Source organism: Sus scrofa, chromosome 16, assembly GCF_054392235.1.
Source record: "Sus scrofa isolate SSC_HxYL_T2T_F1_AM1 chromosome 16, Sscrofa_HxYL_maternal_Yorkshire_Landrace_v2.0, whole genome shotgun sequence".
NCBI lineage: Eukaryota > Metazoa > Chordata > Mammalia > Artiodactyla > Suidae > Sus > Sus scrofa.
The window spans coordinates 67,950,164-67,967,757 of NC_139398.1; the positions used below are offsets into that span (position 1 = coordinate 67,950,164).

Below are 17,594 nucleotides of genomic sequence, written 5' to 3' on the forward strand. Positions count from 1 at the left end.
ATAAGCAACTGCACTGGTGGGTCCTGTTCAACCAAATGCCAGGCACAGCAGAGGTACAAATTGTGTCAGGATGCTAAACCAGGGGTGCAATTTCAAATGAACATGTAGCTGCATCCCAACGTTCAGAGCAGCAGTATTGACAACTGCAAAAGATATGGAAGCAACTAAGGTGTCCATCAATAGATGAATGGATAAAGAAGATGTGGTGTATATATACAAAATGGAATATTACTAAGCCATAAAAAGAATGAAATAATACCATTGGCAGCAACAGGAATGGACCTAGAGATTATCATAATGAGCAAAGTAAGACAGACAAAGACAAATATCACATGATATTGCTTACATGTGGAATCTAAAAAAGTATTAAAATGAAACAAATGAATTTATGCAAAGTGGAAAGAGACCCAAAGACGGACAAAAAATTTATGGTTACCAAGTGGGAAAGGCAGGGGAAGGGATAAATTAGGATTTTAAGATTGATCTATCTATCGATCGATTGATCGATCGATCGATCGATAGATAGATATAGATACACATTACTGCATATAAAAGAGATAACCACAAGGACCTACTACATAGAACAGGGAACTATAATCAATATTTTGTCATTATCTATAAGGGAAAATAATCTGAAAAAGAATATCTATATGAGTGTGTGTGTTTTACCTTGCTTTACACCTGAAACTAACATAATATTGTACATCAAACATCCTTCAAAAAAAAAAAAAGGAAATTTTGCCATCTGCAGCACCATGGATGGACTTGGAGGGTGTAATGCTAAGTGAAGACAAAGATGAATACTGTATGATATCATTTACATGTGGTATCATTTATTCACACAACCTAGTGAATAAAACAAAAAAGAAGCAGATTCACAGACATAGAGAACAAACTACTGGTTACCAGTGGGGAGAGGGAAGGGGGGTGGGGCAATATAGAAATAGGGAAGTAAGAGGTATAAACTATTAAGTATAAAATAAGCTACTAAGATATATTGTATACCATGGGGAATATAGCCAATACTTTACTATAACTATAAAAGGAATGTAACCTTTAAAATCTGTGAATCACTGTACTGTATGCTTGTAACTTAATTATTATACAGCAACTATACTTCAATAAAAAAAGAACATGTAGCATGTTCCAGAATGGTGCTTTTTTTTTTTTTTTAAAGACAGTTTCACAGCTTATTTTAAGTTTGGGATACAACCTATCTATTTCTGTATCTAAGGCAAGGGATGTGAATAGTTAGCTATTTTAAGCAATTTAACCTTGAAATGATTATTTCCTATCACTCCTCTTTCGAGCTTGTGGATCAGTTTAATTGAAGACTAGCCAGCACCTGTAAGGGAAATGATTAAAGAAAATACAGTTGCTCTTTGCAACTATTACATATTCATTGTGATTTTTCTCAAAACTGCAAACAAAAAAAGTACATAAATAAATTGAATCCTGAGAGTGATATAAGATTGGAGTCATCATCTATAACCTCTTAATGCTTGTTTTACTCAAAATAGACTCAAACTTGTCACAGACTCACTTTTCTTAAAGAGAGAAAGATTACTAAAATTAAGAAAAGTATAAAGAATATGGTGACAAATTACCCATATTGCAACCATTTAAATGAATAAATGTTAACATTGTGTCATGTATATTTTCAGTCTTTTTGTGCACTGCCTGCTTGTACACTGGAGATGGGGAGTGGCTTGCCTTACCCTTAATGTTTTATTGTGGATAAAAACAAATACTTTTTTTAAAATTTGAAACAAGTGCTTTTTTTTTCTTTTTTTTGGGGGGGGGGCATGCCTATGGCATGTGGAAGTTCCCAGGTCAGGGATCAAACCTGAGCCACAGCTGTGACCCAAGCCACAGCAGTGACAATGCCAGACTGTTAAGCCACTGAGCCACCAGGGAACTCCTAAACAAGTCCTTATTAAACCTAATTCTTAGTCCTGTTACCTTACCTGTTCCTAGAGGTGACCAACATCATGAGTTTCTCTGTGTCTCTGTCTCTAGGTACATAAATAGCTACACATGGGGACATACATATGTGTACAAACAGATACACGCACATATAATAAACATGTATACAGAGAATAAAACGTTAAATAGTAAATATGGATTTGAATTATAAGCCATGCCTATGCTAATAAAACTGTCATGTTGATCTGTCTAATATATGGGGTTTTACACAAGACTCACTTGAAGATGAAGGTCTTTGCCTAGAAAATCTGCAAACTCTTGAGATGCAGCACCTCTGAGACTCTGCTCAGTCAAAATATGTGATTTGATGCTGCCCTGCTTTGTCTGTTTCTATCTTTCTCCCTGAGTTCTAGGTACTCAATTATTGCCCTTCTTGAAAAACATTCAATGTGCTCTCCCCACGCAACCACCTCAATACCAGGTCCTTTGTAAAATTCAAGTATCTCCTAAGATCTCTCTTGCTAGCTGGCTGCTCAGGAGGGTACCCACTGATTTTAATGGCAGTTTCCATTCCTGTTAGGAAGCCACTGGATAATCACAAGGAATCTCCAGAGAAAGACCTTTACAAAAGCACTTTCAGTGCAATCTATAAGAAACCAAAGTTCTCTTGACTTCACAAAATCTTTCTCCATGGCTCAAGTTCTTTTGGGAAGGGTGGGTCTGAAAACCATGCCTTCTAAAATATTCCTCCCTTCAAAATGAAAGTAAAATGCTACCTGATGGGCTAAGCAAGCTGTCTGTCAAAATCAGGTATTCCCGCCCCATTAAAATACCAAAACACAGCTCCACAGGAGGAGTGGGGTCCAAAGACAGCCTCTTTGTTTGGGTAATAGGCACTGGATGGAGCACAGTGACAGAACCAGGGTGCTCAGAACAGGTAGGTGTCCCAGGGATCCAGTTAGTTCCATGTCTAATGGAAATGGTGTGCAGTTGACTTGCTTGAACAAGAGAGAAGGGGCCAAGGAGAGAGGGGGTTTCCCCTCTTAAAAATTTTTTTTTTATTAGAGTATAGTTGACTTTCAATGTTCTTTCAATTTCTGGTGTACAGCAAAGTGACCCAGTCATACATAGATATATGCATTCTTCTCCCCTCCCCCATGTTTTCTTCCATCAAGTTCTAACCCAAAAGAATGGACATAGTTTCCTATGCTATAGAGTGGGACCTCATTGCTTATCCATTCTAAATGTCAAAGTCCACATCTATCAACCCCAAACTCCCCATCCATCCCACTCCCTCTACTCTCCTCCTTGGCAAACACAAGTCTGTTTTCTATGGCTGTGAGTCTGTTTCTGTTTTGCAGATAGGTTCACTTGTGCAAATATTTTAGGTTCTACATATAAGTGCTATCATATGGTATTTTATTTCTCTTTCCGACTGACTTCACTTAGTATAAGAATCTCTATTTGCATCCATGTTGCTGCAAATGGCATTATTTTGTCCTTTTTATGGCTGAGTAGTATTCCATTGCATATATGTACCACAGCTTCTTAATCCATTTCTCTGTATTTTCAAATAAGGCTCTGAACTGGAAAGCAATAACCTGAGCTGGCAAACATGAACATCACTCATTGCCATCCATAAATTTGGTTTTAAAAAATGTCATGCAGGGTCATTCTGCTGATGAGGACAAATAGAAATGTTTGCTTAGATCATGTGATCTTGATCCTCATTTGGCTGATCTGTCATATTTGCATTTATTTGGTCTGATCATGGGGCTATTAGTGGTCTCTTAAATATCTCCCTTCTGTTGTTCAGTGTATTTAATGAGTGGATAGTTGTGCTTCCCATCCCATAGTCACCTCTCAGGGTAAAGCACGTGGGTGGAGAGCATCTGCTTCTATCTTAGTGTCATTTAATCCCTCCTACCTCCCTCTAGTCAACTCGCTGGAGCTGTAAACCCACCCCCCACTTGCAAGTTGCCTCTGGAAGTGACCAGACTCATGGCTCCATCAGACTGAGCGATAAAACAGGCATTTTTAATACTTGCTAAACAGGACTGTTGAGAAGGTGAAGTCCTGGCAGGGCTCCCCAGCGCTAACTGCATCGTGTTGTCTCGGGTTAATCATGTACCTAATTTGCCAATTATTGACTTGTGCTCACACAGGATTTTACTTGGCTTGACATATCAGTACCAATCAGTGATGAACTGTCAAGCAAACTTGCTCACTGCCTTAACCACCCAACATTCTCATTTGTATCAACAGCTTTGGAGATTTCCTTTGATCCCTAGCACTGAAGCCAGGTCAGATAATGATGATTTTTTAAGTCTCATCTGTTTTCTTTCTAGAACTGGGGTCAAGCAAACCTGACACAGTTTGTAGAATTTCAAATACTTGGCAAGATGGACTAGGCTTCCTTACACATACCAGTCTCGAATTTGAGTTGATAGGGTGAGAATGGCTTAGATGGACTCTCTCTCTCTTTTCTCCCTAGGTCTTAAAAAATTCAATGCAAGGTATTAAAATGCTGTATTTATTTTTTAAATTTTTTATTACAGTTGATTTACAACATTGTGCCAATTTCTGCTGTACAGCAAAGTAACCCAATGCAATGTTGGGAATGGGTAAAGCACGTGAGGTGGACCATCAATGATCCCAGCAAAGGGAATAATATACATTCCCTTTCTTATATTATCTTCCATATGGTCTATCCCAAGAGACTGGATGAGTTCCTTGTGCTATACAGTAGGACTTCATTGCTTATCCATTCTAAATGTAATAGCTTGCATCTACTAATCCCAAATTCCCAGTCCATCCCAATCAGTCTCCACTTCCCCTTGGCAACCACAAGTCTGTTCTCTCTGCCTGTGAGTCTGTTTCTGTTCTGTAGATAGGTTCATGTGTTTCATATTTTAGATTCCACATATAAGTGATATCATATGGTATCTGTCTTTCTCTTTCTCACTTCACTTAGTATGAGAATCTCTAGGTCCATCCATGTTGCTGCAAATAGCATTATTTCATTCTTTTTTATGGCCGAGTAGTATTTCATTGTATATATGTACCACATCTTCTTAATCCATTCAGCTATTGATGGACATTTAGGTTGTGTGCATGTCGTGGCTACTGTGAATAGTGCTGCTATGACATGTAGGTGCATGTATGTTTTGTTTTGTTTTGCTTTTTAAGGCCATACCCATGGTATACAGAAGTTCCCAAGTTAGGCGTCGAATCAGAGCTACTGCTGCCAGCCCACACCACAGCTGCTGGCCTATGCCACAGTCACAGCAATACTGGATCCGAGCTGCATCTTCAGCCTATACCACAGTTCATGGCAACGCCAGATCCCTGACCCACCAAGTGAGGCCAGGGATTGAACTCGCATCTTCATGGATACTAGTTGGATTCATTTCCACTGAGCCATGACGGGAACTCCTGCATATATCTTTTTGAATTACAGTTTTATCTGGATATATGCCCATGAGTGGGATTGGATAATATGGTAATTCTATTTTTAGTTTTCTGAGGAATCTCTGTACTGTTTTCCACAGTGGTTGTACCAATTTACATTCCCACCAACAGCGTAGGAGGGCTCCCCTTTCTCCACACCCTCTCTAGCACTTGCTATTTGTAGACTTGTTAATGATGGCTATTCTGACTGGTGTGAAGTGGTACCTCATGGTAGTTTTGATTTGCATTTATCTAATAAGAAGTGATATTGAGTACAAAATGCTGCATATAAAAGGTGATAGAACATCTCCCATTCAAACAGACAAGGATTAAACAGTGATAATACCGGTTCATACAAGAGTTCAAGTAAATAAAATGGGCACTTATACACTGTTGCTGGGGGGTAGCAATGTTGGGAGGATAACTGGTGTCAACTTACAGAAGGACAACTCAGCAATTTGTATGAAGTTCTTAAGGGTTACTTTCAGGAAAAGAATTAAGGATGTGCTCAAAGACTAGCCAGGATCCTAACATTTTACTGTAAGTCATGAGGGTCTTTCATTGGTCTATCTGCTGTCCCATCACAGGACTGTTCTTCCTGCTCCACAAAGTTAGGATGTGACTTGCTTTGGTCCATATGAGAAAGGCTTAAATGATATTTGACACTTTCAAGCAAAGTCTCTGGGGATTGGGGCATGGTTCACCATCTTCTCTTTCCTTCATGATGGGGCTCTTGCTATGTTCCCAACAGTGCCCAACACGAGGTTCCATAGGTCTGTGCCCTGGAATGAGGCTGACAGTGAGCAAGTCCAATGTTACTTGAAATGTACATGTGAAGTAGGGTTTTCTAACCTCAGCACTTTTGCCATTTGGGATGGATAATTCTCCTTTGAGGAGGAGGGTCCTTCTGTGTATGTTTAGTAGTACCTCCTCTGTTACCACCTGCCAGTGGCAACCTCTTTCCCAGGGGAACAACCCAAAATATTTAAATGTATTCAGGGTGGGGGCCGAATTGCCCCTGGTTGAGAACCACTGACACAGAGAGTAAACAAGAAACAGCCCCTGTTCTTTTAAGCCACTCAAATGCTGAGGTTGTTGTGGTTCATTGGTTTATTTTCAACTGCAACTGATATGTTTCATTATAGCAAAAACACTATATAAATATTTAGCAAAAGGTGACTGCTTCCAATTATGGGTGTTTCTACTTCTTTTTGCTTTTCTGCACTTTTAACAATTTTCTGTAAAGGGGGAGTTTCTGTCGTGGCGCAGAGGAAATGAATATGACTAGGAACCATGAACTTGCAGGTCTGATCCCTGGCCTCGATCAGAGGGTTAAGGATCCAGCATTGCTGTGAGCTGTGGTGTAGGTCTCAGACATGGCTCAGATCCCGCGTTGCTGTGGCTGTGGTGTAGGACGGCAGCTGTAGCTCCGATTTGACCCCTAGCCTGGGAACCTCCATGTGCCTCAGGTGAGGCCCTACAAACCAAAAACAAACAAACAAACAAACAAACAAAAACCTTTCTGTAATGAAAAAAAATTTGTCCTTTGATAAGAAAATAAAACTAGAAAATTAATTTCACTTTAAAAACCTATATTTACCTAATTGCTTACGGATAGACAGTATTTGCTAAGGCCATGCAGGATTTCTAAGTACAACAAAACATTCACACACCATAGCTTTATATTGTTGCTTCTGTTTGCAAAGAGTTTTCCCATCCTACCTTGTTGGAGACCACTGAAACTGCTGAACTTTGCAGTAAACAAATTTGGCGCACGTGCAAAAGTACAACCACTAAGAGATAGATCTATCATTACCTACACCTGATTTTGCTCATTAACCTACCTACTTCCCCAACAAAAGTCATGAGGGCTAAAGCCTAGGCGCCTTTGTTCTGCGGAACAGAGTGCCCCCTGGTCCCCCACTTTCTAGGTGTAAAAGAGTCTTGTGTGTTTTGTTATGCCACACCATCCCTCTTTCAGGATCTCCCATTGCCCTGCAGCGCTGGACACAGCACCACCTCTGTTGTGGTGGTAATGTGATCAAGGAAAGGTAGACAAGGAAAGCGAGGCTAAGGCACATGTCCAAGGCCACCTGGTTAATATGTCACAGGGCACCCATCCTCTCTAATTCCAGGACTTTATCCCCTATGCCACACTGCCTCTGTACCTCTATAGTAAGCCACTTTCAACAAGGCTACTGGGACAGACTCTGATCCTGGGGAAATTTAAACAGGTAACAAAGGATTCGCCTCTGTATTTAATATCCTTGGAGAGGGATACTAAACCTTGTAGGCACATGGTCAAAAATGATACTCAATAAAATTTAAGCATAGCCATTTCATGCAACGCAGCCAACAGAATTTCATATCCCTCCCCTCCCTGCCACTTCTTTCTCCTTCTCTCCTTTTAGCTCAAATGAGTCACCTTGGCCAGTCTGCCAATCCCCATAGAACTTATGTTCCTTGATAGGATATGCCAATAGGAATGAGAAATTCTATAATGGTTTCAGACAGACTTAGTCATCTACCCCTGTGAGGAGCTAAGCACCATCTCCTCCAGGAAATGTAGCTCATCAAATGGACATGAATGCCCGTAATGACAGCGGACAAACGTGTGAATGTGTAGGGAGTCGTTTCCCCCTCTCTTTCTTTTTTTAGGAAGCGCCCCTGTTTTGTACCTGTTGTATGCATTTCTAAGCATCTGCATGGTGTCTTGCCTACCTGACCCTCTGACAACACACTAAATTCCTGGACTGGCAGCTGGACTGCAGCCCAAGGTGCACCTCAGTCCATGCCTATTCATTCCCCTTTCGGTGAAATGTGAGGGGGCTGTCCCGGAGTGGAGCTATTTTGAGAAGACGATCACTAGAACAATCACCAGCTTGGCAGGAGATGGACAGTGCGGTACAGCCACAAAAGAAGGAAAGGCACTGTCATTGAGGGTTTGAGTCCTGACTGTCTGAAAAGCAGGGAGACTGGGTAGAGTATCTTTCTGCCTGCTGCCACTATCACTCAGCTTCAGAGAGCTACTTGCTGGACTTGCCATGATTGTTGGCTTTGCTGTGATTCGGATGCTCAGGGCCAAGAGGCATAACGGTGCTTTGGAACAGGGTCAAAAAGGAACGTTTCTTCCCAGCAAAGCTCCTAGCGTCCGAAGGACAGAAAGTCATGCTCAGCTATGCCCAGAGGCATGTTCCTACTTACTCAAATAATGCCAATAAGCAGGTTTCACTGCTGTCAATCTTTCATCATACTCCAATAGAAACAGCGGAACCTGAAGGTCAGGGAGACCACCTAACAATTCGCATAACTTTCCAGACCAGCACCCTGCTGCCTGCAGAAGTTACAGAACCACCTCTGGGACTCCTCTTAACTGAATCCCTCTCTTTCTCTTGATGGGAATCTCTTTGAAGAGGAGATGTGACTTTTGTAGCAGGAGTTCTGCTTGGTCAGGAGGTGTGTTAACACATCTCTGGATAATCAGTGCCTAGACCAATAAATATTCCTCTGGATGGACGGATGGAGGACTGATTGGATTACCACTTTACATATTGGTCCCTCAAGCATGGGCTGTGTCTGGTAATAAAAAGCTACACAGTCCTTTCTGCTTAAAAAAGCAATAGTCCTCCTAGTCCCTTATATTGATCGTTTCAGGCTGTAAAGATGGGACTGCAAATAAATTTCATCTCGAGAGTCAACACTGGTCAATTGGTGGTGGCTGCCTTGAGGGTTCTCTTGGAGGTTACAGTGCACCAACTTTAGGGAGGAAAAAAGTGCAGTCATCAATTAGCCATGTCTGCTGTGAACCAAAGACAAAGAACTGGTGGCCTAACTGCTTTGCATTTGCCAATGGGTTTAAAGCTTTAAATTCTTACAATTGAATTTTCCGGATGAATACCTTTCCAACACATTTAAAAAAGTCAGCTTCGACTGGATATAATGAGTGGTTAAGGCTGTTTTTCCCTCCACTGGTGTATTTTCCTAATGTACTTCTTTACATACTTGCTGGATTTGAAAGCAAATGAGGCGGGAAAACACTGCTTGGTTTTCCTTAGGATATACAGTTCTTATTGGAAAAGAACACCAAGCTAGATGAGGGTTAATTTATCCCAGGTGGTATATATAATGAGATCTCTACCAGGAAAAATTAAAGGAGGGATGAGAAGAAAAACAATGAAATCTATACTACAATCCAATTTTCATTCCCAACACCAGGAACAATTTCACTTCTACAGTTTGCCAAGCTCTCAAGGAACTGAGTACAGGGAAGAACAGGGAAGCCACGGAAAAATGGTTGCTAAATTTAGGTTAATGTTACATCACTCTTTTCATACAGAGTGGGATGTCTCCCAGTGATGTTTTAACAAATTAATCCAATAACCAGGATCCCTGAACAAAAAAGTACCCAAGGATTAACCTTAAGGTCAAGTAAAGCTGAATTCAACAGATAGAGATGTAACCATTTTATTTATTTATTTTTTTTGAGAAACAATTCACATAACATGTATGACCATTTCATAATCTGGTCATTTTTTAGTACATTCACTATTGTGCAACCAACACAGCTATCTAATTTCAGAGCATCTGTATCACCCCCAAAAGAAACTCCATACCTATTAGCAGTCAGTTCTAATGCCCTCCTCTCTTACCCCTGGAAATCACTAATCTTTTTGTTTCTATGGATTTGCCTATTCTTTATACTATATAGGGAATCATACAATATATGGCCTTTCATACCTGGCTTCTTTGACTTGGCATAGTATTTTCCAGATGCATCCATGTTATAGCACAGAACAATATTTCCTTCCCTTTTATGTTTGAATAATATTCCATTGTATGGATAGGTCATATTTTGTTTCTCTGTTTATCAGTTGACAGACATTTGGGTTGTTTCTGCTTTTGGGCTACTATGAATAATGCTGCAACAAATATTTGTGCATATTTTTAATGAGAAATAAAATTTTCAGTTCTCTGTAGGAATACACCTGGTAGCAGAATTGCTGAATCATACTATAATTCTTTAACTTTTTTGAAGAACTACTGACCTCTTTTCCACAGTGGCTGCTCCATTTTACATTCCCACAAACCATGTATGAGGGTTCCAATTTTCCCACATCTCTGCCAACATTTGTTATTATCCATCCCTTATTTATAGCCATCCTAGTGGGTATAAAGCAGTATTTAAAAAAAAAGCCTTGGCTATATCAAGCATGGTCATACCTGGGCATGAGATGGTGGAAGTCCTCTTCTTATGTAGACACCGAACAGAGCATCCTTCCCAAGGGAGATGTTGAACTTTAAGAACTGGGGTTGACTGATGTGAATCTGTGATCTCCAAAACACGCCTGGTGGGACTTCTTGGGTCACCCGCCGACCCACTTCTGCTTCGCCACTGTCTATGCTACTGTTCTTCAAGGACCAGGGCACTGGAAGACAGGAATCAACATCAAGTCCCATGACACTTGTCTACATTAGCCGGCTCTACATTCCTCTTTGATTATATCTCAGGATTTAAAACAAATATGAAAATGAAACTTGTGGCAAATGTCTCTTCAAGGCAGAGCTTAAAGGTTTGATTGATTGATTGACTGATTTTTCTTTCTTTTTTAGGGCAGCACATGTGGCGTTTGGAAGCTCCCAGGCTAGGGGTGGAATCGGAGCTGCAGCTGCCAGTCTATGCTACAGCCATGGAAATGAGGGATCCAAGCCGATCCTGTGACCTATGCCATAGCTCGAGGCAACCTCAGATCCTTAACCCACCGAGTGAGGCCAGGGATCAAACCAGCATCCTCATGGATACTAGCTGGGTTCATAACCCACTAAGCCACAATGGGAACTCCTAAAACATTTAGGTTTTAAATAACAAACCCATAAACTCATACCCTAGGGCATTTGAAATACTGGCACAATGCTTTCTAAAACTTCTGTGATTGCTCTTTTTTGAGCAACTGTCATAAGAGCTGGAGTCTGGTAAGTACACGTAAAGCTTCCAATAAGCCCAAATGTGATTGGGATGCAAAGTGATCAGCAGGGGAGGGAAGAGTGATATTAACTTGGCACCAAGTTTAATTCTTGCATCCTTTAATTATTCTTTCCAGCCACAAACAAATCCAATATACTCTGACATTCTCATAAATGAAAAAAAAGGCAGAAGTGAACAAAAATCAGTCCAAAGTAAATAAAATAACTCAACAGAAAATGCTAACTTGCTCTGAGGCTGACCCCATATGGGGTGCAACCTCTTCCTTGCTAGAGGGAGGGGCTTGAGAACCACGTGGAAACCATACTCCTCTCATGGTGACACTGGTGCACTTCTGTTGCATTATTTGAAATTGCTTATATAGAAACCATCAGTTGTCTACACTCAGCATCCTTCAGAACTTTAATAATAGGAGTTCCAGTAATTCCTATTTTAAAAGAGGATTTTTTAATAACAACGAACCAGCCAGTGTCTCCAATACTTTTGAGGGTGGTTTCCCTTAGGAATACAGAATTAAGAAAAAGGTGGGAGTTAACTTGTACTTGCCCAAGAAAAGCAAGTTAATTGATCTCTCAGAGCCTCATTATTCTTCTCTTTGAAATGGGAATAAAACCTTGTGGGAAGCTAGTTTTACATAGTTCACTGGTGATTCCTTCAAATGGGTTCGGAACTTGAAAGAAAATATAGAATTACCATCTCCTATCATCTCCAGAACTTCTAAACTAGTTAAAACCAAATACTAGACAGAATCCAAGACATTTTGGTTTTGGGGGTATTTTCACTTTTCAGCGGATCACTTTGGTGGCTTTGCAGATCTGAAAACTTCTTCAGCCTTTTGGGCAAAGTATGAAAACCAAGTTTCTTCCTGCATCCTGCAAGACAGACTCTTGGATATATTTAAGCGTATTTGGCCACAACCCACTGCAAAAGCTTTGGCTGGTCAGGAGTGGTCAGAAGATTGCTCAGGACTGGCATGATAAAAGTCAGTGACACTTTCTGACATAGTCCACCTGGCTCTGTTCCTATCTGGCCACTGCATCAAGACTCATCGATGACCTTGGGGCCAGTTTCTCCACCCGTAAAATGGAGAGGTGACATTCTTGGATCCCTAAAGGTTTTCCATATCTAAATTATAAAAGAAAACCATAGAGTGACTTGAGAGGGTAAAGTTCTTCCCCTCCCCCTTTATTTAGCTCAATAGTGGATCAAATATGACAATAACAGGGGCTTAAAGTAAAGTAGAAAACACCCTGGTTTGGACCTTAAGAAGAAGTCTTTGTCTTCTAAAATGGGGAATGGGTCCTAGGGGAAGTTTGGAAGCTCCCAACACAAAACATTGTTCAGAAGAAAAGAAACTAGTAAGCCTTATGTGGTTTAGCTCTTCAGATGGGGGCTAGATGGTTTGTTCCTCGAACATTTTTATGTTGTCTAATGGGCATGAGATATTTTCCTGTAGGAGAGGACCACTGCATAGCACCTAAGAACTGAAACTCTAGGCTGACACTGCCCTGGTTCAAATCCCAGCTTTGGTACTTGCTAAGTGTAACCATTCTCTGTGTCTCAGTTCCTCCATCTGTATAATTGGGACACTATTATTATTTATTTCATTAAGGCTGTTGAGAATTTAATGAGTTAATCCATGCAAAGCTCCTAGAGTAATTTTCGGCACAAAATAAGCATTAAATAAAAATTAGCCATCATGATTATCATTATAAGTAAGGCTCTAAGCCTAAATAGAGTGTTTATTTTACTGAAATAATGATATGTCCAGGGGGAACCACCTGTTATCACCAGTTGAACAGAAGCTCTGATTATTACAAATTAAGAACTAATTTGTACTTAAAAATGCTGCTTTGGACAGGCTCCCCTCCTCCCAAATGAAGGCCTTTTGGAGGAAAGGGTGTCATAAAAAGGATGCAGTAAGGAAGAGATGGGGGGGGGGGGGAACCTTGGGGAAGAATTTAGGATCCTCTGATAGAGACCAAAAGTAACCCCAGCAATCACGGTGTGGCAACAAGTTAAAGACATGCATTAAAAATAAAAAAGAACTTTAAAGAAATTATTCATCTTTAAACTTATTAAAATGGGCTTTCCTTCATGTCTGTTGGGCTTTCGGGGGTTGGTGGGTTAATGACAGGATATGAAAGAGAATCAGGAAATCAGCACCCACGAGCCTGCTAATCTGCTGTTGAAACTTAAATGGATTTTGATAATGTCAAACCAAATGAGGACACCAGACGTGGCAGAGGAAGCCAGTTTCCAGAGAGCGGCTGCTCTGGAGTGATACAGACAGAGAGTCTCAAGGGTTTGGTTGTTAGAGTAGTGGGATTCCCTTTTTTTATTAAACCCCATCTTTAGGACACAGACATCAGTAAATTGGTAGCTACCACCAGTCGGTGAGGCCACCTTCTCAGTAGTCACATTCCCCCGCCCCCGGCGGGGGTTCAGATGCACCCCTCCTTCATGTCCCATCTACCAAAGGAAGCAGTGTGCCTGAGGGCTGAAGCACAGGTTTTGCAGCCAGACAGAACTGGATTCAAATCCTGACTCTGGTTCTTCCCTGTGCTGTGTGATCTTCAGCAATTTGCTTAACCTCTCTGGGCCTTCATTATCTTTTTGTTAAAATGCAAACAATGATAGAAACTATCTCACAGGGTGGGGGTGAAAAATGGAAGTACACAAAGAGGGCCTTAATACAGTGCCTAGCACAGAGTACTTGTAAGATAAATGATAGTTACACTGAATTAAATAAAATTAAAAACTGTAAGGGAAAGCATCTGGCTGTCTTTTCACAGTAAAGGATTTTCAAAAAGAAAGAGATTGTGTGAATATGTGATATGTACGTATAATTTATATATATGCATAGGTGCATATATGTACATATATATTTATCTATCCAGCCAGCCAGCCATCCTTCTATAGAGAGAGAGGGAGTCTAATTCTTTGGGAATAGACTGGACTACAGGAACAAGCTTAAAATTGGGAGTTGGGATCTGTTTCCACTGCTCATCTTTGGTGGGACCTTCTAGAAGCCAGTTTGGTTATTTTACTGATTAGCTTACTTTAATGATAAACCTACTTTATTGAGTAACACTGAAATTAAGATCCAGTCAATTGTACCTTTATATGGAAGCTCTTTGTCCTTTACACCCTGCTTCCTCCTAGATAAATAGGTTCTTGCTCTCAGTTTCCATAGCATTTACACATAACTCTACTGCAGCACCACTGTTAGGTACCATGTTGATTTTGCTCGCTTCCCTAAGTCTCTCTTAGACACTGTGCTCCCTGAGGTCAGGCAGGGCTGTAAATTCATCTCTGTGTTCTCCATGTTTTGCACCTGGCAATTCATGGGTAATCAATAAATGCATGTTAAACTGAATCAAACTTTACCTCCCCATCTGATGGGGTATTGTAACACAATCTGTGTGACTACAGGGTGAAATGAGAGAGTTAAGGAAGACTTACTATGAAACGCTGCATGTAAAAGGACTTTTCTTTTTTAATCCCCTTTTGAAAGCTTGATGGAGAAATTTATTATCTAAAGAAAACTTCCTTATGAATCCTTTGGAAAAATCACAAGTCAACTTTTATCTTTTGTATAAAATGTTATAAACAAAATACAACTCAGGGCAGCTGGAGTCTAGCAGATAGGTCCTTGTGTTATCAACCAAAAGTTAAGGGTCCAAATCCTGATGGTTTATGACTCTGAACATTTTGCAGAAAGAACAGGCTTATAAATGAACTATTCTGTTGAACTCCCATCCTTGCTTCTAAGCAGCTGGCTAGTTTCAGGCAGGTCAGCTTTCCAGGTCTCACTCTCCTGATCTACATAAGAGTGGTTTGGACCCAAAGATGTCTTAAGGGGCATTCTGCCCTAGACTACTGTGGTCTACAGAGCTTGCCAGGAGGGTCATCTTTGGGTTTGTGATACCAATACCTGTGAGTGGTGACTGAAGGCGGAGGGGTTATTAGAAAGTTAAGGTGACATCACTTTTTTTTTTTTTTTTTTTTTTTGGCTGCACCCAGGACATGCATAAGTTCACGGGCCAGAGACTGAACCTGCCTCACAGCAGTGACAACGCCAGATCCTTCACTCACTAAGCCACCAGGGAACTCCCAAGGTAAAGTTACTTTTAATAAACTAGTGATGACTTTCAAATGAAACTTTCCAGATATGCAACTGAATTATATTTTTGTAAAGAGAGGGTTCTACTTTTCCCTATATATATAATATCTATACTTTCATATATATAATTTTCATTCTGAAATAATTTTGGATTCACAGAAAAATTTCAAAAAATGGCACAAAGATTCCTACATATCCTTCACCCAGATTTCATAACTATTATACACACTTGCTCTCTTCCTCTCTATATATATTAAATAATTTTTTTCTGAAACATTGAGAATTAAGTTACAAACAGATTGCTCCTTCACCTCTAAATACTTCCCTGTATTTCTCCTAAAAAGAAGGCCATTCTTTTTCAGAACCACAGCAGTTACCAAAAACAGAAAATTAACCTTGATACAATGCTACATCTAATTTATAGGTCTTATTCAAAGTTGCCAATTGTTACAAAAGACTTTGTAACAAAAGTTACAAAGAAAATACTTTTTCTACATACTCAAAAATATATTTAAAATGAGTGTGCACAATCTCTGTAATTTGAAAAAGAAAAAAAAGTTACGCAAATATTGCTTCCAAAGAGATAAAGGGCAAAGGTGGCCTCTGCAAACTGCTGTAGCTGGATGGGGAACCACCTCAGTGACTCTGTCCCTGGAAGTCAAATCCCTGGGCTGGTGTCAAGAAGTGAAGGTCTGTGCTACTCTTGACAGTCAAAGAGGCCAGCGGCCTGAAGCAGGCTCTCAGTCCCACAAACAAGGACTTGAACTTGGGCTCCTGGAGCCATACCACCTGTTCTAGGACTGCAAACATGGCAAATCCCTAAGAGGATGCCATCAAGAGAAATGAAAGAAGGAAACAAAGTGATTTTACCTTAACTTCCAAGATGGGTGCCCTCAGCCTAAGAAGTTCTGAGATCTCAGGAGGTGATGCTGTCTGTGGAGCTGAATCCCCGCTCTGACAACTAGCTGTGTGCCTTCTGGGTAATCACTCCCTCTCTCTGAGTCTATCTATACCTCTGCATAATGGGTTTGCTTCTGAGGACTAACAAGGGTAACATATGCCTTACTCACCTTGTAGGCACTTCTACGTTTTTCTATCTTGCTGTTGTGCTATCTCAAAACAGCTGCAATTATTTATCCCAGACTTGGAGGATAAATTTGTGATGGTCTAGTTTAAGATATAAGCTGCCTAGTACAGGCGCAATTAACTACGAGGGCTTAAGGCTGGCATGGGCCTTCATGAGACAGGCATTTTCCAGAGCTGCTGAAAGCAATATACAATGAGTGGCCAATATGTCTGCAGCCCTGGGAGTTAACTACCTATCACATGAATTGAAGTGATATAGCAAAGCAAAGTCAAGTTTTGTTTTTTAGGGCCATAACTGTGGCATATGGAAGTTCCCAGGCTAGGGGGTTCCATTCAGAGCTGCAGCTACTGGCCTAGGCCACAGCCATAGCAACACCAGATCCAAGGTGCATCTGTGAGCTTTACTGCAGCTGCGGCAATGCCGGATCCTTAACCCACTGAGTGAGGCCAGGGATCAAACCTGCATCCTCATAGATACTAGTTGGGATCTTAACCCATGGAGCCACGGTGGGAACTCCAAGGTCAAGTTTATTTGCTCCAAATGCCAGGTGTTGAGATGTGGGCTCTAGCTGCTTCCCAGGTGGGCAACTAAAAAGCGGCCATGTATTTATGTAACAATGATTCACGAGTGTCCCAGGCAATGTGAGGTGGGTCATTAGCTTATATTTTCATACAATTAGTTATCAAACATCGACTATAGTGCTAGGTAATCAGTGGTCAGCATCCAAGCTGGGGTGTAGGTCATATTGCCATTATCCATGACCTATTATCCAGGCAGCCTGTAAACACGGTGCCAAGGACACGGTTTGCGCTTTAACTGGCAGCATCAAGAACAGAGGAGTTAAACAGCCATTCTGTAATCATTCTGTGAGAGTCTGGCCACCACCCTTGGGCTCTAGGTAATGACTGAGCGTGTTGTCCCGGCAAGCAGGATCGAGTCTAGCCTCCATCTCCCAAAGCTGCAGCTTCAACATCAAACTTTTTTCTATCTATAAGCTGCACAGCTAGATGCCCATTTTGCCCTAA

At 40.8% G+C, this 17,594-nt stretch overlaps 1 protein-coding gene across 50 annotated transcripts in view; it reads right to left on the reverse strand.

Moving 5' to 3' along the window:
• Positions 1 to 17,594, reverse strand: part of TENM2 (teneurin transmembrane protein 2) — a 1,290,011-nt gene that overhangs the window by 213,939 nt on the left and 1,058,478 nt on the right. For all 50 annotated transcript variants that reach the window (XM_085001825.1, XM_085001822.1, XM_085001814.1 and 47 more), the window contains one exon: positions 10,597 to 10,802. In XM_085001825.1, coding sequence (XP_084857951.1) covers positions 10,597 to 10,802 — 206 coding nt within the window. The remainder of the gene's footprint in view (positions 1 to 10,596; positions 10,803 to 17,594) is intronic.